A 21127-nucleotide genomic window follows, 5' to 3' on the forward strand; every position below is an offset into this window, starting at 1 on the left:
GCCCCTCCAGCAGCTCAGCCTCCTCTAACAGGTCACCACGGTCACCATGGTCACTGTGCTGCCAGCCCAGAGCCTCCAGAGGAGGGCTGCCATGCTGTGCCATGCCATGCCATGCCATGCCATGCCATGCCATGCCATGCCATGCCATGCCATGCCATGCCATGCCATGCCATGCCATGCCATGCCATGCTGTGCCATGCCGTGCCATGCCATACCGCTGTGGCTCCGCATGTGGATCTCCAGGGAGCTGGCACTGGGGCAGCTCTTCTTGCACTGAGGGAAGGGGCAGACCCTCTCGTTGGGGTAGGTGTCCTTGGGTTTCTCCTCCAGGGCCGGGGAGCCGGCGCTCTGCCGGCTGGCACAGTAATACATCAGGTGTGCCTGCAGGTTCCGCTCGCTCCGGTACCAGATCCCGCAGTCCTTGCAGGGGAACACGTCCTCTGTGGGGAGCAAGGGACAGGGACATGGCTTGTGTGACAGCCTGGGGAGCCCTGGCAGGGCTGTGGTGCTGTGTGTGCCTCCCTGTGTGTCCCTCTCTGTGTGTCCATTCCTGTATGTTCTCTCTGCATGTCCTTCCCTCCGTGTCCCTTCCCAGTGTGTCCTTCTTCATGTGTCCCTCTCTGTGTGTCCCTCCCTGCCTGTCCCTCTCCATGTGTGCCTCTCTGTGTGTCTGTGTCCCTCTCCGTGTGTCCCTTTCAGTATATCCTCCATGTGTCCCTCTCTGTGTCCTTTCCTGCATGTCCCTCTCCGTGTGTGCCTCCCTGTGTGTCCTTTCCTGCATGTCCCTCTCCATGTGTGCCTCCCTGTGTGTCCCTCTCCATGTGTCCCTTTCAGTATGTCCCTCTCCCTGTGTCCCTCTCCATGTGTCCATTCCCACGTGTCCCTCTCCGTGTGTCCATTCCCATGTGTCCCTCTCCCCGTGTCCCTCCCCGTGTCCCTCCCCGTGCCTCCCCAGACTCACTGTTGACCACAGCAGTGGCCAGGATGGCGGCCATGCCAGCCTGCTGTGGCAGCAGCTGGATGTCCGAGTGCAGCGCCGCCGGGTACGGGGACTCTGCGGGCTCCGCTTTCACCCCGTGCTTGGGGACAGCTGGTGGCTCTGCCACCACCAGGGCGCTCAGGGGCTCGTCCTCCCGCAGCGAGCGCGTCGTGCGGCACCACAGGGCTTCGTCTGGAGAGGGGGAAGGAGTGAGCGAGCAGGCACCGCCCTGCCACCCGCCCGGGCCCTCTGTCCCCGCCTTGTCCCCGCCGAGGAGCTGCTGCTCCGTGCGGCCGCGGCCTGGAGATGGCGGTGTGTGCCCGCGCTGAGCCCCGCACAGCACCCCAGCCGCGCTGGGCCGGAGCCATCTCTGCACAGAGCCGTGCCCAGGGCTCTGCGACAGCCCAGTGACATCCCTGCGACAGCCCAGGGACATCCCTGTGTGCATCCCTGCGACATCCCTGTGTGCATCCCTGCGACAGCCCAGTGACATCCCTGCGACATCCCTGTGTGCATCCCCGTGACATCCCTGTGTGCATCCCTGTGCCCAGCCCTGCGACATCCCTGTGTGCATCCCTGTGTGCATCCCTGCGACAGCCCAGTGACATCCCTGTGACATCCCTGTGCCCAGCCCTGCAACATCCCTGTGCCCATCCCAGTGACATCCCTGTGTGCATCCCTGCGACATCCCTGTGTGCATCCCTGCTACATCCCGGTGACATCCCTGCTACATCCCTGTGCCCAGCCTGGCAACATCGCTGTGCCCAGCCCTGTGACATCCCTGTGTGCATCTCTGCATCCATCCCTGCATCCATTCCTGTGTCCATCCCCGTGTCCATCCCTGTGCCCATCCCTGCATCCATCCCTGTGCCCATCCCTGCATCCATCCCTGTGCCCATCCCTGCATCCAACCCTGTGCCCATCTCTGCATCCAACCCTGTGCCCATCTCTGCACACAGCCAGTGCCCAGCCCTGTGACATCCCTGTGTGCATCTCTGCATCCATCCCTGCATCCATTCCTGTGTCCATCCCCGTGTCCATCCCTGTGCCCCATTCCTGCATCCATCCCTGTGCCCATCTCTGCACACAGCCAGTGCCCAGCCCTGTGACATCCCTGCGTGAATCTCTGCATCCATCCCTGCATCCATCCCTGTGCCCATCCCTGCATCCAACCCTGTGCCCATCTCTGCACACAGCCAGTGCCCAGCCCTGTGACATCCCTGTGTGCATCTCTGCATCCATCCCTGCATCCATCCCTGCATCCATTCCTGTGCCCATCCCTGTGCCCATCTCTGCACATATCCCTGTGTGCATCTCTGCATCCATCCCTGCATCCATCCCTGCATCCATTCCTGTGCCCATCCCTGCACCCATCCATCCTTACACCCACCTCTTCACTCACCCTTGTGCCCATCCCTGAACCTTTGTGCCCATCTTTACATCCATCCCTGTGCCCATCCCTGCTGGGACCCTCCCCAGCCCCGCTGGCAGGAGCCAGGGGGACAATCCCAGGGACAGTCAGCAGTGGGACAGGGGGAGCAGACACTGGGACAAGGGACATGGATGGGGGTCCCTCCCCTCCCACCCCCAGCCCCCCCAGTACCAACCCTTCCTGTAGATGACAGTGTTGGCATCGGGCTCTCCAGGCACCAGGGGCAGGTGGGACAGCCAGCAGCTCTCATCCCCCAGCACCAGTGTCACAGGGGGGCTCTGTGGGGCAGGGACAGGGGTCAGCATGGGGGTCACACTGAGGGGCTGCCAGGGGGTCATAGTGTCCCCAAAACCAGCTGGAGTCACACTGAGGGGCTGCCAGGGGGTCATAGTGTCCCCAAAAGCAGCTGGGGTCACACTGAGGGGCTGCCAGGGGTCACAGTGCTCCCCAAAACCAGCTGGGGTCACACTGAAGGCTGCCAGGGGGTCATAGTGTCCCCAAAAGCAGCTGGGGTCACACTGAGGGGCTGCCAGGGGGTCACAGCTCTCCCTGCTCAGCCTCCCTGCATTCTAATGAATATTAATGAGCACAAGGGGGGGGAAAATTAATCTCCCTGATCCTCCGATGGCTGCTGCAGTAACGATATGAAATCTAATTATCCATCCCAATATTTCCAACCCCTCCAACTCAGCCTGACAGTGCAGCCAGTTGGGGCCTTATCACTGCCAGGAGCCGAGTGCTGGCAGTGTGATAAAGCTCCCAGCACACATGGGTGACACACTGGCACATGTGTGTGACATTGGCACAGGGCTGTGACACCCTGGCACTTGGGTAACACCCTGGCACATGGGTGTGACACACAGGTGGGACACACTGGCACATGGGTGACACACTGGCACATGTGTGACACTCTGGCACATGGGTGACACCCTGGCAGATGTGTGACACTCTGGCACAGGTGTGTGACACCCTGGCACACAGATGTGACACCCTGGCATGTTAATGACACCCTGGCACAGGTGTGTGACACCCTGGCACACAGGTGTGACACCCTGGCACAGGGCTGTGCACTCTCACAGTGGTTCCCTGTGCACACAGGAAATGGGGCTGGGGGCTTTGGAACCCCAGCATGGCAGACAGGATGGGCACTGCTGGTGCCAGAGCCCCCTCAGGGAGAGGAGAACCCTCTGGAATTTTGCCTCCCCATCGCAGGGTACCTGCCCTGCCCTGGACCCTGCAGCACCCCAAGGTGCTCCAGCACCCCGGGGTGCCCAGCCCAGCTCCCTGCAGGGCCCCAGCCCCGCAGTCAAGCCCTTCCTTGTTCTCCCTGGAACAAAGAGGTGGCTGTCTGGGCTCCAGGCTGCTGATAACCATCGGAAACCCTATCTGAAACCTGATCTGCCCCGCATCCGCCGGGAGGGCGCATCCCTGCCCTCCCTCAGCCCTCCCTCAGCCTGGCCTGGGGCACACGGGGCATGGATGGACTCAGAGGACACCCCCAGAGGGGCTTCACCTTCCCTGAGCTGGCCCAGAGGGTTTCCACACCCTCCCAAGCAAGGATTTTTTGGGGACACTCTAGATCAGGTAGATCTCCTCCTCAGCAGCATGGGGACACTAAAGCCACCCACTAAAACCCCAAGCTGGATCATCTTCCCACATGGAGATGAAGAGGAGAACCAGACAGGATTTGGGGGAGCACCCCCTGCCACACCCTCCACCACCAGCAGCACAAAGAGGAAGGGGACCTGAGGGTGACAGCCCCTATCAGGGATGGGACTGCAATTCCTTCCTCCCTTCCCTGAGCAGAGATAGGGAGGAGGAGAGTGGCAGGAGGAGAGCAGGGCTGGGAATCATCAGCCTGCTCGATAAGGAGCTGCTGAAATGGGAGCAAAAATATTAGGACAATAAATGAAGTATCAGAAAAAAGCTGGGCATATCTTGGGGAAAATCAATCATCCTGTACCGGGTGTCTGGACACACGGGCGCCAAGCAGGAGATAGGAGCCAAACTGGGCAGATAAGGGTTAATCAAGGATTTAATTCAGCAAAGATAAACGGGCCTGAGCTTAAAAAAAAGAGAAAAAAAAAAAAAAAAAAAGAGCAAAGGAGGAGAGGAGGAGGAGGAGGAGGAAGAGGTGGGGATGGGAGCCAGGGTTGGAGGATTCCTGGGCTGGAGCTGCCTGTGTGCAGCTCAGGGGGGATGTGGAGGGAAGGATGTGGCTGGGATGGAGGATCCAAAGCCCAAAACCAGCCAGAGTGACACTCGTGAACCTTCCTCCCCTGCTGCTCCCCCCCAGTGATGCCACCAAGGGCCACCAACCCTCAGTGTCCCCTCAGTGCTCCTCTCCTGCCCCTTCCCCACGGCTGCTGGTGCTTCCAGGCACAGCTGGGGACCCTTGGGCACCCCAAGCAGGAGGAGCTCAGGCAGGGATTTCTCCTCCCGAGGATCTGTGCACTCCCATGCCCCCGGGGCGCTCCTTACCGTGTCACCGTGCCCGGGTGATGCCGGCTCGCTGTGGATGCTGCCCGGGAAGGGGCCCCAGGAGAAGCCCTCGGGGAGGCTCCTGCGGGTTCTCAGCTGTCTCTGCCCATCCTGCACCTCCAGAGCCAGCTCATCTGCCGGGAGACACGCACAGCATCAGCGGGATGCGCCCCAAAACAGCACCCCAAATCCTGGAGGATGTGGGTACCCAGCTGGGAGCACGAGGGGGGATCCACACCCTTCCCGGGGGTCCCAGGGAGGATCCATCCCCTTCCCGGGGATCCCAGGGGGGATCCATCCCTTTCCCAGGGTCTCAAGGGGGGATCCATCCCCTTCCCGGGGTCCCAGGGGGGATCCATCCCCTTCCCGGGGTCCCAGGGAGGATCCATCCCCTTCTCCGAGGTCCCAGGAGGATCCATCCCCTTCCCGGGGTCCCAGGGGGAATCCATCCCCTTCCCCAGGGGGATCCATCCCCTTTCCGAGGTCCCAGGGGGAATCCATCCCCTTCCCCAGGGGTCCCAGGGGGATCCATCCCCTTTCCCGGGGTCCCAGGGGTATCCATCTCCTTCTCGGGGTCCCAGATGGATCCATCCCCTTCCCGGGGGTCCCAGGGGTATCCATCCCCTTTCCGGGGTCCTGAGGGGGATCCATCCCCTTCCCGGGTCCCGGGGTATCCATCCCCTTTCCGGGGTCCTGAGGGGATCCATCCCCTTCTCGGGGTCCCAGGTGGATCCATCCCCTTCCCGGGGTCCCAGGTGGAATCCATCCCCTTCCCGGGGTCCCGGCTCAGCCCGGGGGGTCCAGACCCGGCACGGCAGAGGAAGGAGCGTTTCCCATCCCCGCACCCAAGTCGCAGCAGCTTCAGGGCTTAATGGCTTTGATTATCTGATAAGGCTCTGCTTTAATGGGTTAGATAACATGTGAATACGCTATGAAGGCTGCTCGAAAATGTTTTAACTGTGCCTTTGTCTTTGGGAGGCAGATAAGATGGCAGGTAACCAATACCCAGATGGATGTGCTGCCTGCCCCTCGCTGGGCTGCTGCCCCCAAAAAACGAGCAATGGGATCATCCCCCACCCCAGAACTGCAGGACAAAGCCAGCCCCCAGGAGTGATGCAGCCACCTCTGGTGCCCTGGGCAGGGAGGAGGCTGAGCTGGCTGAAGGCGAAATTGCCTTTGGAGCCGGGAGGCTGGGGAGGAAAAGGCGATCCCATGGCTGCGAGATTGAAATCTGATGTGTTTATTAGCCAGGGCTGACATCTGGATCCTCCCGGCGCTGGGGTGAGCTGAGGTGAGCCACTGGGAGAGCTGGGAGGTGTCACCTGCCATCACCCAGGTGCCACCGGGTCCCCTCCGGCCACCCCGGGGACTGCCTGGAGCACATCCCAGGGGAGCAGCTGGTGCCAGCTCAGCAAAACCCACTGGCAGCTCTGGGGGGGCTCCCCGAGGTGTTTGGGGTCACCAGGCTGGTCCCTGTCACCCTCCATCCACGTGCTGGTGATGGGCTCTGCCTCAGTTTCCTGTCCCACAGCCTGGGAGCCCTTGGAGCCTCAGTGCTCCCAAGTCCATGGAGATCCCAGCTGTTTCTAGCTGGGATGTCATCCTTGCAAAGGGGCTTTTGGGAGTGAGGCACAGCATGGGATCCCTGGAATCCTCCCACCCTGCATCCCCCACATTCCTGGCATCCCCCTGCCCTTTGCTCATCAGCTCCACCTCAGCACAGTGAAGAGGAGGAGAAGGGATGAGGCCTTTGAGGAGCTGTTGGGATTTATTCCCTGGCACAAACGGAGCAGAGTGACCACCAGAGTGACCTCGGGGCTGAAGTGAGGCACTCACACCCTCACATTTCCCATCTGATTCCCAAAGTGCTGCTGAGTTCTGCACTCCCCCCAGCCTCATCATCCACCCTAAACCCCCCAGTAGAGCCCCAGCAGTGCTGCCTCCCTCTGCCTTGGCCACCCCCAACATCCCAGCTGCTTTATGGGGAGCGAGGAGCCCACCGGGCCACGTCCCCCTGGTGGGTGCCCACCCCTTCCCTGTCTCACTGGTAATCAGCAGCCTTTGGCGTCAGGGAGACCATGTCTGGTGAGATCAGTAGCATTCGCCTGACACATTCCCATGTCAGAGCACTCATCTGTGTGTATCAATCCCCAGCAGAGAAAACACGCAGGCGCTGATAAAGAGCGGGGGGAAACCGTTCTCAGACAGGGGACCAAAAATATGCATGCTGAAGCCAGCCAATGTTCCTGGCAGCTACCCCACGCCTCCCAGCCAACCACAGAAAACGGGTGTGCTGAAGGGCTGAACCCCTGCCCCTCCTGTGCTGCTGAGAGCTAGCTCCAGAGGGGAATGAGTGTCCCTGTGCCAGCAGGAGTGCTGCCCAGAGCCCCTTGCGCTGCAGACACAGTGAGGGTAGAAAAAGGAGCGGCAGACGAGGAAGGAAGGGAAAAAGGTTAAAAGGTTTTTGGTTTTTTTTTTTTTTCCCAGCATAAACACACCGCACGTGGCTGAGTGGGAAGCAGAGAAAATAATGGGGCGATGCTGAGTGTTCCACATGGGAAACAAACCCAAAGCCAGCAAGCTGAGTGGTCCCCACCAGGGATGCTGCCTGCAAGGTGGGAAAGAGCTGCTGCCAGCCCCTGGGTGTCCTGGAGCAAAGTCTGAGAGCTGCAGCTCACTGTGAGGACTCCCTGGCAGGTGCAACTGCCCCCAGGTATCTCACCTGGCCATCGGTCCCTCCTTATCAGGGGAGCAGGCTTCTCTCCCAGCTCATTAACCAAATTGGGCAGGGACCAGCCTGTTTGCTCTGAGGTGCAGAGAAAAGCAGCAGGAAGGAAGGAAGGAAGTAAAGAAGGGAAAGGGAAAGGAGGGAAAAGCCCAGAGAGCCAGGTGCACCTGCCTGGTGTGACACAAACCCTGGGAGGGAAGGGCAGAGGGTTCCCAGACAAACCCACCCCATCACCATCCCAAGCTGTTCCCACCTTCCCCTTGCCTCAGCTGCATCCAGAGGATTTGAACACACACCAGAAGCAGCTGCTCTGCCCCTCAGTGGGCAGCCAGGCTCAGAGGTCCCTGCAGTGTTTGCAGCTGCCTGGATACTATCAGGATAAATACTGCTATCAGTGTGTCATGGGATCACATCCCGGGATCAGCCGCCTTGCTCTGATTAAAGTCAGCACCCTGTGCCAGCCTGGGGGGCCAGGAGCCAGATCTGGCAGCAGCCCTGGGGATGGAGAGACTGGGAAATGGGGATGGGTGGAGAGACTGGGAAATGGGGATGGGTGGAGGGATGGAGGGAGAGACTGGGAAATGGGGATGGATGGAGAGACTGGGAAATGGGGATGGGTGGAGGGATGGAGGGAGAGACTGGGAAATGGGGATGGATGGAGAGACTGGGAAATGGGGATGGGTGGAGGGATGGAGGGAGAGACTGGGAAATGGGGATGGGTGGAGGGATGGAGGGAGAGACTGGGAAATGGGGATGGGTGGAGAGACTGGGAAATGGGGATGGGTGGAGAGACTGGGAAATGGGGATGGGTGGAGGGATGGAGGGATGGAGGGATGGAGGGATGGATGGATGGATGGATGGATGGATGGATGGATGGATGGATGGATGGACGGATGATGGATGGATGGATGGATGGATGGATGGATGGACGGATGATGGATGGATGGATGGATGGATGGATGGATGGATGGATGGACGGATGATGGATGGATCCATCAATGAGCACCCAACCTCCCATGGCTCTGCTGCTCCTGCCTGGGGAAATCCGAGCTGGAGAAGCCCCAGTTCCCCCAGTTCCCCCAGTTCAGTTCCCCCACTCCCCTGGCAGCCCCAGCTGCTGTTTTTAGCCGCGGCGAGCGCGGCGGAAGGAATAAATCCTGACAACTCAACTAGTGCAATGATGTGATGGCAGCACTGAGATAAGATGGGGGAGCCGATTGGGAAGAGTCTTAAGCTGTGAACACGCAGCATCTCCACTCTTCACCTCGGCTCACAAAGGGAAATCTCTCCAAAGGGGCTAAGGAGATTATCCCAGCTTTGGTGCTCCAGTAATCAGGGCAGCCTTGGGCACGACAAAGGAGTGAGGAGGGTTTGAATCGAGCCTTGCTGGGCTCTGCCTGCTTGGGCTCAGCCTGGGCTGGCTCAGGGATGGAGAGGGGATGGCTGTGGCAGAGCTGCCCCGCTTTGGGGTGCTGGGGAAAAGCCGAGGGGGGATTTCTGCCGTTATCTCCCCTGCCCATCGCTCGCCGCTCATTGATTGTTTGCTGCCCGAGTCCAAAAGCGACTCGTTATCAGGCTGAACCCTGCCCCCGGATAATGGAGCAGCTGAGCCCTGCCCGCGCCCGGGCAGGCACCACCCGCCCCCGGGGGGGCTGCAGGGCCACGGGAGGGAGGGGCTGCACCCCAAAAGGGGCTCTCCCCGCTGGCCAGCTGTGCGGCACAGCTGGCAGGCAGGACAGGGCTGCCCTGCCCCAGCAGGATGGGCTGATAAGCATTCCCCGGATTTGCCTTTGGGGTGTTGCTGTGCCTGGCTGGGATGGGGCTGGGAGGGGCTGGAGACCCTCCCCATCTCCAGAGGGTCCCCATCCCCAGTGATGCCATCCCAGGAAATCAGTGGGACCTGTGCCTGCAGGGATGTGGATAGAAACACTGGGAGTAAGATCAGAAATAAAAGGCTCAGGGAGGATGGGAAGCAGGAAAACTTCCTGGGGCTGCCAGGACCTCTGTGCCCTGTCCCTGCTGTCCCCACTCATGGACCCCCCATCCCATGAGGTTCCCATGCCTGAGGTGCTGCCATCCCTGTTCCCAGGGGACAACCAGGAAACACACAGGACCTGTAGACAGGAACAAACACTGGGAAAACCACCAGAAACACTCAGGAAGGATGGGAAGGAGGAAAACATCCTGGCTTCCCCAGGGCTGCCAGGGTGGTGGGACCCCTGTGCCAGGGACACCCTGTCCCCTCTGCTGGGACCCCTGGCAGTGGGAAGAGGGCTTGGGGGGGCAGGAAGCTGGAGAGGGGGAGCAGGGGGAGCACAGGGGCCCCCGGAGCTGATGCAGAGGGAAGATATCCCGTCCGGAAAGGGGAGGGGACAGCAGGGGGGACCCTGCCACAGCCCCACAGGGGCACCCAGATGGAAGAGGGGGGTCCAAGCCACAAATCCTCAGCAGTTCTCAGCTCCAGGCAGTGCAGGGAAGAGAGGTGAGTGATTGGCAGGTGTCAGTCAGCAGCAGGCTGGCAGCAGAAGGGCTCTCAGCACAAGAGTGCAAGACACAGCTCTCCTTCCCCAGAGGAATGGGAACCTGAGCATCCCTGCACTGCCACTGTCCCCAAAATCCCTGAGAGTCCCTGCACTGCCACTGTCCCCAAAATCCCTGAGCATCCCTGCACTGTCACTGTCCCCAAAATCCCTGAGCATCCCTGCACTGCCACTGTCCCCAAAATCCCTGAGCATCCCTGCACTGCCACTGTCCCCAAAATCCCTGAGAGTCCCTGCACTGCCACCGTCCCCAAACATCCAGAGCATCCCTGCACTGCCACTGTCCCCAAACCTGTCTGATCATCCTTCCACTCAGCAACACCCCCAGAGCAGTCAGAGCATCCCTTCACCATATCAGTGTCCCCAGACTGTCCCCTCCACCCTGCAGTGACCCCAGGCACTTGGGGACATTCCCCAGCAAGGACAGCTGCTCTTCCATGTCCCAAATCCAGGACAGGTGTCCCCATCACTGCTGGGACCGTCCCCACCCTGCTGCCCTTGGCAGCTGGACACACACCAGGGCAGGGGGAGGATTTCAGGTGCTGATTTGGGATTCTGGGGGTGCCAATTCCCTGAATCCCAGCTCCCCCCACCCCCAGCCATCTCCCACAAGCACAACTCTCTGCTGCTCTGCTCCCAGTGATAAAAACAGAATAGCTGGAATAATTTTTCCCACCCACACATACCAGGGTGGAGGGGGAGGGATGGGGCAGATGTGGTGGGGGCTGTGTCCCCCCCCCAGGACAAGCTGTCCCCCCCATTGTGCCCTGCTCACCCCGATAATGAACCTTGAGGTTTCCAGACAAACTCTGGGCAGCCAGAGATTATTGAAGAGGGAGATAAACACAACTGAAAGGGAGCAGGAGCACGAGGGAAGGGGGAGCTGGGAGGAAAAGAGGGGGAAAAAAAAGGACTTGAGAGTTTTAATTAGATGCACAAAAAAAAAAAAAAAAAAAAAAGAGGAGTTGCTCTGTGCCATCCTGATATGGAGGATGGGGGGTGAGGATGGGTTTGGAGGATTGGGAGAGAAGCCCGAGGTCTGAAATCAACCCAGAGCCATCATTACTGCCCAGAGGAAATATTAAATGAACATTTAATAATTAATTGAATAAAGCTCAGACAGCAGCAGGAGCTGGGGTTCAGCAAGGTGGAGCTGCAAACATCAATGCTGATGTAGGGAAGGGGGTGAAGAATTCCCTGGGAATTCCCAAGGCTGGGTGGGATAACCCAAAAACCACCCTGGGTTTGGGCACCTCCAATCCTGTCCCTGACTGTGGCTGCTCCCACAAGGACAAAAAGCAAAAAGCTTCATCCCAGCAGGTGGAAAAGCAAGAATCCAGAATTCCCAGGGGCTGCAGCTGGAATTCTCTGCTGGTTCATCATAAACTCGAGCAGGGCCCTCCTCTGCTGCACTCCTGCCCCAGCTCCATGTGAAATCTGCAGTTTTCATCTAATCCTTCTGGGAAAACTGTCTGGAATATCTGAGGCAGGGATGGGGAGGGATGGGACAGCCCTGGGATGGCAGCTGGAGGCTGTGGGTGCTCCCAAAATTCTCCTTTCTCCTGAGCAAACCAAAACGAGTGGGAAAATGGAAAGCTGAGCCAAGGATGGAGGGGCTGTGGGGAATTTGGGATGGTTTGGGGGAATCTGGGAAGGATGGACATCCTGTCCCCATCCCTGCTAGAGGATGCAGGGAGCACAAAGCATGGCCATGCTCCATCCCACGATCCCACTGGGAAGCAGGACAGAGCCAGGGTGTCCCAGCACCCCGAATGAAGGGTCCTAAGCTCAGGATCCAAACTGCAGCTCCTGGGAACTGGAGGAGCTGAAACACAACCCTTTCAAAAATTAACCAAAATCCTCCTTCTCCCTCCTGCCAGGTGGGCCAGGACGAGCTGCTGGCAAGCCACATCCCCTCTGGATGACCTCTGGGGACACCACCCCCAGCAGGGGTGACCCAGTGACCCCCAAACCCCCCTCAGGGCGCCAAAAAACGCTCCCCCATAACCCCACCCCGGCACATCCATCGGATCCTGGCAGATAAAGCAGCGAGCTCAGGCTGCTCCAGCTTCCCTTCTGGGCAGCTCCTGGCTGATAGTGGGGAGGCTGCAGAGCCCCTGATAGCAGGGCTGGGGAAGGAGAGAAATGAATAGGGCAATTAGCACCGTGAGATGGGCTGCCAGCCCATAATCACATCGCTGGGACATCAAGAATGCAAATAACCCGCAGGGGAGGGGGAAGAAGGGGAGGCACGGCCTCAGCCAAGCTGGTTTTGGGGGGTTTGGGATCTGACCCCATAGGGAATGAGGGGGTTGGAGGGGCAGTCCCCTCCTGCCCTGCCCCGGGGGCAAAGGGCTGGGAGCAGATAAGGAGGAGCAGGGGCGGCCTCGCAGCTCCTTCCTGCCGGGAAGGGCAGGGATATCAGCGGGGTCGGCAGAGCTTCCCTTCCCCTCGGCCCTGCAGGGGGAGGGGGCTCCCGTGGGGATCTGGGCAGCTGCAGGACACAGCACGTGTGCTGGCAGCTGCCACTTCCCAGGGCTCCTGCAGCAGCCACAGCCTGGTGGCCTTGGGGACACCGCGGGACCTGCCTGGTGCATCCACACCCAAAGGGGAATCGCTGCCCTGCGGGGTGTCACCACTTCCCAAAGCACCAACAGGCTGTGGAATGTGGCACATCCACCCTCGGGGGGTCCCAGCCCCACCTGCCAGGAGCTGTTCCCAGTGGAACAACCCAAGAGTGATGGCCACGAACTAGAACACGGGAAATTCCACCTCAACACGAGGAAGAACTTCCCATGGAGGGCAGCAGAGCCCTGGGAGGGTGTGGATATCCCAATCCCAGTCTCTGGATGTGTCCCTCTGTCACCTCCAGGTGTCCCTGCCTCGGGCTGGGTGCTCTCCAGAGCTCCCTTCCATCCCCTGGCTCTGTGGATCCCTGTGGCTTTCTGTAAGCCCGTGGCTTTGGAGATGGTGGGTGATAGGGCTGGGGGTGCCCACAGGGCCAGCCTGGTGCCCACAGCCCTGGCATGGAGATACCAGGGGCAGATAGAGGCTGAATTTGCTCCTTGGGGTTTTGATAACCATCACCAAACCAGCCCAGCGTCGCTCTTGTGGTTGTCAGGATGTTGGTGAAGGGCCCTGGTGCAAGGCAGGACGGCCCCAAACCCTGCCAGTGCCAGGCCTGTGATGCCAGCTGTGGGGATGGCATCCCTGCTGCTCCCAAATCCATGGTTTTACCATGAGGGATCACAACCACCACCCCTCCAGCAGGAATTCTGGGGTTTGCAGCCTGCCCAGCTCCCTGTGCTCCTCATGCTGCTGTTTGCAAGAGGAGGTGAATGCTTGAGGGCTGCTCCAGATGCAGCCAGGACACTGGGATGGAGAGGGATGGCCCCACACACCAGAGACCCACCTGGCCCATTCCAGCTGTCTGGCTCCTGGGGGGTTTCTCCAGGATCTCCCGGCTTCTCCAGCTCCTTGGGGCTCTCCAGAGCATCTCTGGACTCTGCAGCAGGAGGCAGAAGGCAGCAGGCAATTCCAGAGGCAGCATTCCACCATGGGCACAGCGTGCCTAAAACCCCTCACCCCTTTGGGAACACCCCACAAACCCACCCCAAACCCTCAGGGGCACACCCCGCTCCCCCTCACCGCTCCATTTGCGGCGCGCTCGCAGCAACTTGATAACAAATTATTTTCTCCATTAACTGCTGCTGGAGATGGGCTGATAAGGCCAATCTGCATATGACAGTGTGGCAGCTCGGTGCCCAAAGTACATGTTTGCCTTGGCGTCCCGGGCGGATCGAGAGCGGAGCCCAATCGATCGGCGCCACCGCCGTGACGTCACCGCCCTGGCCCATTATTAATACAGGTGATAAGCGCCGTGATTAACATCAAATAAATCAATCACCGGGTATAAAAGTCCTATTATTTTTGGCTATAAATCAAAGTGCCTGGCGTATCGATTTTTATCCGTGGCGCTGAAAGCTTTAGTGGCCGTTATTGCTGCTGGGCTTTATCTCTGCTATCGCCTCGTTATCGAGGCAGGCCAGTGCCAGGTGCAGCTCCGGCCCCCAGCCCGCCTGCCCCATCAGATAACAGCCCTCACTTCTCTCCACCACAGAGCAAAGTTTGCCTGGGAGACCTCCCTGACTCAGATAGTGGGGTCCCTTCCCTGCTGCACTTATCAGGTTCCCTCCCTGTTTCAATTATCAGGCTCCCTTCCCTGCTTTGCTGTAGGATCCCTTTCCTGTTCTGGCTGTTGGGGTCTTTTCCCTGAAATTGGGGTCTCTCCTTGCTCCAGCTATGAGGGTCCACTCCCTGCCTCATGTGGAATTCCTGGCCTGTCCCAAATCTGGGATCTCTTCCTTGCTCTCATTATCTATGTCCCTGCTTTGTCCTGGCTATTAGGATCTCTCCCTGCCTCAGGGAGAGGATCCCTTCCCTGCCCCAAAAGTTGAGACTGTCTCAGATATTTGTGTCCCATCCCTATCTCTTTATCCCTCCCTGCCCCAACTCTCAGGATCTCTTCCTGTCCCAATTCTCAGGGTCATCCCCTGCCCCAAGAGTTGGGCTCCCTGACTGTCCCTATTTGTGTCCCTTCCCTATCTCGCCTATCAGGATCCCTTCCTGCCCCAGCTGCCAGGATCTCCCCTGCCCCAGCAGAGGCTCCCTGCTGCCCCATGCCCTGTCTGTCCCTGGTTTTGGGGACTCTTCTGCCCCAGTACAGCCCCGGGGTTTGCCGGGAGCCTCGGCTGCAGCTGGGTGAGCCTTGCCCCGGCTCGGTTATCTCAAAGGGCACAGCAAACATTAACTGATTGGGATTTGCCCCCACCTCCACAGGAAGGAACTTGAAGGATATCTGGGACTGTTGCAGCCCGGCCCTGAGCCGCAGCCGCCTGCGGGGCGCGGCACGGCTCGGCACGGCGGCAGCCTGGCGGCCACCCCGGGGCCACCGCCAGCCCTGCGCCCCCAGACCACCCAGGGCACAGCCTCTGCGGCTGCCTGGCACCCTGGGGGGGTCAGCAGAGTCACCAAAGGGACGTGACTTTGTCCCCCTGGGCGGGGGAACTTTGCACCCTGAGGGACGTGACTCGGATCGTGGGCAGGGTGAGGAACTTTGCATTGCAAAGGATGTGACTTTGCACCCCGAGAGGTCACTCTGCACCCCTGGGATGGGACACTCTGCACCCTGAGGGAATGAGACTTTGCACCCCAAGGTAGGGGGAAGGGTCATTCTGCACCCCTAAGGGGTCACTTTACATACCTGGCCTGGGGGGGCATCACTTTATATCCCAAAGGGTCACTTTACATCCCTGTGAAGAGTCACTTTAAGCCCCAATTCTGTCACTCTACACCCCAAGGATGTCACTTCATACCCCAGCTTTGCAACAGGGTGTCCTGCCACCAGCAGAGGATGACACGGGGGTGTCACTAGCCCAGCAGCCCCGAGGGGTGGCCAGGCTGCTTCCTTAGCTAATTACCACCAGCAGAGACAATGCCCAGCAGGTTGCTGCGGTGGCAGAGCCTGTCCCGTGGGGAGGGGACAGCAGGGACAGCCCCAGGGCTCACCTTCACTGCCGGGGGGGCTGCAGGTGTCGCGCTCGGCCGAGCCCTCGCCGTCTGAGGTGGCCCCATCCCTCTCTGAGGGGCTCCTGTCCCCCACTGGGGCATCCTCACCTTCCTCCATGGCTGCCAGGGAACCTGTGGGAACACAGACAGCGAGTCAGGGGGGCTCAGCCAGGGGGACAGCTGGGAAATCAGGAGGAAATCCCACACAGGGAAGGAAAGGAATGCCCTGCCCCATCCCTGGGGGCCACTGTCCCCTTGCAGAGGTGGCCATGAATTGCTCCAGGTGCTCCCCGAGGCACTGGCAGCAAGAGGGGTGCTGTGCACACACACCTGTCCCCAAAAGGACCCCCAGAAATGTCCCCACCACCCCTTACCTGACAGAGCACACGGGGATGACCCTGCAGGGGGGACACAGGGGACAAACAGCAGGCACATGGGGGACAAACAGCAGGCACATGGGGGACAAACAGCAGGCACATGGGGGACACAGGGGACAAACAGCAGGCACATGGGGGACACTCCCCAGCCCTGCCATCCCTCCTGCCCGTTTCCATGGCAATGCAGCATCCCCCAAGCAGCGGTGACACACGTGGCTGGCACCACACGATGCCACCAGGGCTGCCCTGGCCCAGGACTGGGGGGATCAGAGCAGGGCCAGCCCGTCTGCAGACCTCAGCTGCTCACTGTGACTCCAGGCATGTATATTTACAGCAGCAGAACAAAGAGCCCATAATCTATACAAAGCACACAACAATGAGCGTGAATAAAGAGGCTGCCGGAGAAGGGAAGGCAATTTATTCTAATTCTGCTAATTTCAGTTCCAGCACAATTAAAAAGGCTCTGATAATATTCAGAAACAATCGCCAGCTAACAAATCGTTTCTCCCGCTGTAAATGAAACATTGTTAGGCTAATTTCTTCCTTCACGCCTTCACGGCTCTTGGGCTTCTGATAAAGTTAACCCGACGCTGCCTGCGCCGGGGTTTGGCACCTCCAGCCGGCCCAGGGAGGGGTGGACGGGGCTGGGAAGGGATGGGTGGGACCAGGAGGGCACCTGGCACCCACCCAAGGGTGCTGAGACCACCCACACCCTGCTGGGAACAGGAGGGTACCACAGCACTGTGACCTGCAGAGGATGGGCAGCCAGGAGCATCCCATCCGTGGTCCCTGGATGTATCCCACATCCCACCCCAAAATACCCATCACCAGACAGGAGGGAAATGGGGATGCCCCATATAAATCCAACCAAATGAATGCCCCAAATAAATCCAACTGGATGCCCCACATAATCCAACTGAATGCTCAAAATAAATCCTTCTGGATTCCCCATATAAATCCAACTGGATGCCCCATATAATCCAACTGGGTGCCCAAAAAAAATCCAACTGGATGCCCCACATGAATCCAGCTGGATATCCCATATAAATCCAGCTGGATGCCCCACATGAATGCAACCGAGTGTCCCATATGAATCCAACTAAGTGCTCCATATTAATCCAACTGATGCCCCATATCCAGCTGGATACCCCATATGAATCCAGCTGGAAGCCCCACATGAATCCAGCTAAATGCTCCATATAAATCCAGCTGGGGTTTGAGTCCTGTGGTGCCACCAAGCTCCTACAGGGTGGCCAACAGCATCCCAGCAGCACAGCACTGGGGTCCCTGGGTGCATCCTGGGATGACCCAGGTGCCACCCTGAAATATCCACCCCAAGCAGGAAGGAGATGGGGATGCTCCCTGTAAATCCAGCTGGGGTTTGGGTACCGTGGTGTCACCCCAGCAGGGATGATGGGGAACCAACAATCCCAGAATCTTGTCACTGTGATCCCTGGATGCATCCTGGGACCACCCACATCCCACCCCAAAACACTGAGGCCCAGCCATGAGGAAGGTGAGGATGCTCCAGATAAATCCAACTGTGTCAAACCTGGTATGGGGCCAAGAGCATCCTGCAATCATCTCACACAGTCCCACCCCAAAACACTGCCAAGCACTCCCAAGGGAGATGGGGATGCTCCAGATAAATCCAAGCATGTAAAACGAAAGGTTTGGGGACCATGGAGAGGCTGGGTGACCATCAGCACCCCAAAAATTGTCTTAGGATGCATCCCAACCCCCAGGGATGCACTGCCAGCACTCCCAGCTGCACGGGTTAAACGAACCACTGGGGAAAAAAAAAAAAAAAAAAAAGAAAAAAAAAAAAGGCAAGTGAGGGAGAGGGAGCTCAGAGCAGTAGAGGAGCGTCACTGGGCCAGGATTGCTGGGAGCCCTGCACAGTTATCACCACACACAGCCTCCCTCGGCTGGCCTGATCTGTCTATTCTTCATTAAGCAAATACGCTGAAATGGAAATGAAAACATAATAGCTATTTGATTCTCGGCGAGATATTTTGCATATTGGTTCAGTGCTGATAGCGGAATTTCATCAACTCCCTTTTTTCATGCTTTAAAACTGAATTACTGAGGCTGGTTTTACAGAGAGGGGAAGAGCCAAAAAACGTTCCCTTCCAAGATACTCCGCTTCGACGATTAACTCTTCTCCCTCCCTCTTTTTTTTTTTTATTGATAACGAGCAAGGATTTCTTTTTTTTTTTTTTACTTTTTTTCTTCTTTTTTTCCCTCCAAAAAAAAAAAAAAAGAAGACAGTGAGTCTAAAAACTTGCAGGAAGCTGAGGCAACGTGCCTGTGTCACCAGGGCTGGGCTGAGGGTCGGCATTCCCAGGGAAACCCAGGTAATGATTTGATCACTGCTCTCCAATTAAGGTTCTCCCAGGAACAATAAAGCTTTTCTTGATTCTTTGTGCTTAGCTGGTAAATTAAATAAAAGGCAAAAGAATATAGGGAATCAAGGAGGAGTTGGGGGGGGGGGACTTTTCCAGGCTGCCAAGAGACCCTGGGCGCTGGGAGAGCCGGCAGGGAGACAAGAGCAAAAGTGATAAGAGGCCTTGATAAGAGATAGAAAATAGCAACAGCCACAGACTTTCCCACCGGCTCTGGAGCAGGGAGGAGGAGGAGGAAGAGGAGGAGGAGGAGGAGTTCCCATGGTGGAAAGCAGGTCCTGGATTGGGAACACGTGCAGGCTGGTGGCAACCTGCCTTGGCCGGCTGGCGCTCGGCACTGCCAAGTGTTTATTTTTAAATAAGGATTTAAATAAAAAATTCCCATCTGACTCCTTCCAATTCCCATCTCTGGAAGCGTTCAAGGCCAGGTTGGATGGGGCTGGGAGCAACCTGGGCTGAAAGGAATGTGTCCCTGCCCGTGGAGGGGGAGGAAGGAGATGAGCTTTAAGGTCCTTCCAACCCAAACCCTTCTGGGAATCCACCATCCTCATTTCTAAAAATAAAAATTCCTCCAAGTCCCACTGGGCAGGGGATGAGTCCAAGGAAAGCTCCAGGAGCCAGGGAATAAGGGACAGAGCCTGGAGCTAGGTGGCCTCACATCCCAAACCTTCCTTCAGGCACCTCAAGGCTCAGCCTTGGCTCTGGGTGTCACTGGGGGGGGACAGTGGGGACATCCTGGGGGATACCCCAGCTCCAGCAGCAGGCAACAGATGGAGAATCCCTTCTCCATCCTTCCAGCTGCTCCTCATCCCATCCTCTTGCAATTAAAAAACCACAATTAATAACAACAACAACAATAATAATAGTAATGATAATTATGATGATGATGATGAATACCAACCCAAAAGCAGGCTGCAAACCAGGTCTTGGCATACACAAAGCATCACCAGGATACTCCTCCATCACCTCATGCTGCAAATGTGGGAATTCCACTCAGGCATCACTTCCTTGCTGCCCCTAAATCACCTCTTTTCCCCCCAAATTATGGAGCCAAAGGCAGCCCTGGTGGGATCTGGAGCATCCCGGGATTCCCCAGGGGCTGTGCAGTGCCAGAAACAGCCGAGAACAACCCGGGAACTGCAAACCCGGTATCTGATGGGCCACCCGCCCTCTCTTCTCACCCAATTCCTCCCTGGCCCTACCAATGTTTGTTTTACCAACGACCTCGGCTGCTCCCCGGTCCTTTTCCTGCGGGTTGGGAATGCCAAGGGTTGGGAATGCCAAGGGTTGGGAATGCCAAGCCGGGAAAAATTTCAGTGGGTGCAGCTACTGATCATACAGGACACCTCCCCTCGGTGATGCTGGAATTGTTTGGGAAGAAAATGGACTTTTTCTGAGCCCTGTCCCCTATCTGCAGCATCCCAGGCTCTTCCCATGGATATCTCCCCATGAAAGATCAGCCCTGTGCATGGAGCTGATAGCAGCTGGGGCTGGCCCCAGGGGAATTTATCTCAAATTTGGGGCCCTTCTCCATCACCTCCAGATAAAACTCACCCTGAGCCTGCCTTGGTGCCCTGAGAGAAAAGGGTAAGGAACAGAAAGTATGGTTGGACAATTGGAAGGTCCAACGGGGGGGATTAATAATGTATAGATCATGATTTGGGATTAAATTATTACTGGTTTGTCCAGGAGGTGGTAGGGATGCTGGGATTACTGATGGGGGATATTTATAATAATTTATAAATTTATAGACTTATTTAAATTTTTGTATTTAGGCCTAATTTACCCAGGAGAGGAATAGGGGATAGAGGTGCTGGGTGATCCTTGATGGGGAGATGCTCCAACTCCTCATCAGGGGTTTTATAATGATTAATATTATCACATTTATAACCTATTAGGCCTAATTTATACCAGGAGGGAACAGAGATGGTGGGGCACGAGTTGCCATTGTTCATGGGATGGTATTTATAATAACTGCTAAATTTATAATAACAATTACATTTATAATACACTAATTTTTGCAGGAGGGTAAGGAAGAGGTGGGAATGGAGGTGTTGGGAAGGCTGGGATGGGGAAAAAGGGATGGGGAAAGGGGATGGGATGGGATGAGGAAGTGGGATGGGGGAAAGGGGATGGGATAGGAAAATGGGATGAGGAAATGGGATGGGAAAATGGGATGAGGAAATGGGATGGGATGGGGGAAATGGGATAGGAAAATGGGATGGGAAAATGGGATGGGATGGGAAAATGGGATGGGATGGGGGAAATGGGATGGGAAAATGGGATGGGGGAAATGGGATAGGAAAATGGGATGGGAAAATGGGATGGGATGGGAAAATGGGATGAGGAAATGGGATGGGATGGGGGAAATGGGATGAGGAAATGGGATGGGATGGGGGAAATGGGATGGGAAAATGGGATGGGATGGGGGAAATGGGATAGGAAAATGGGATGGGAAAATGGGATGGGATGGGGGAAATGGGATAGGAAAATGGGATGGGATGGGGGAAATGGGATGGGATGGGAAAACGGGATGAGGAAACGGGATGGGGAAATGGGATGGGATGGGGGAAATGGGATAGGAAAATGGGATAGGAGAATGGGATGAGGAAATGGG

The 21127-nt window shown here is 57.6% G+C and overlaps 1 protein-coding gene across 6 annotated transcripts in view; it reads right to left on the minus strand.

The window, feature by feature from the left end:
• Nucleotides 1-21127, minus strand: part of ZFPM1 (zinc finger protein, FOG family member 1) — a 35341-nt gene that overhangs the window by 3282 nt on the left and 10932 nt on the right. For 2 of the 6 annotated variants that reach the window (XM_079315957.1, XM_079315959.1), the window contains exons 2-7: nt 15729-15860; nt 13573-13665; nt 4893-5026; nt 2587-2689; nt 962-1171; nt 216-440 (exon numbers count right to left, since the gene is read on the minus strand). In XM_079315957.1, the coding sequence (XP_079172083.1) occupies nt 216-440; nt 962-1171; nt 2587-2689; nt 4893-5026; nt 13573-13665; nt 15729-15860 (897 nt within the window). Of the gene's footprint in view, nt 1-215; nt 441-961; nt 1172-2586; nt 2690-4892; nt 5027-13572; nt 13666-13808; nt 14480-15728; nt 15861-21127 lie in introns of those variants that run through there. The other 4 variants (XM_079315958.1, XM_079315960.1, XM_079315961.1 and 1 more) reach the window with 4 other exon arrangements.

This window comes from Erithacus rubecula (assembly GCF_903797595.1).
Source record: "Erithacus rubecula genome assembly, chromosome: 12".
Taxonomy (NCBI): domain Eukaryota; kingdom Metazoa; phylum Chordata; class Aves; order Passeriformes; family Muscicapidae; genus Erithacus; species Erithacus rubecula.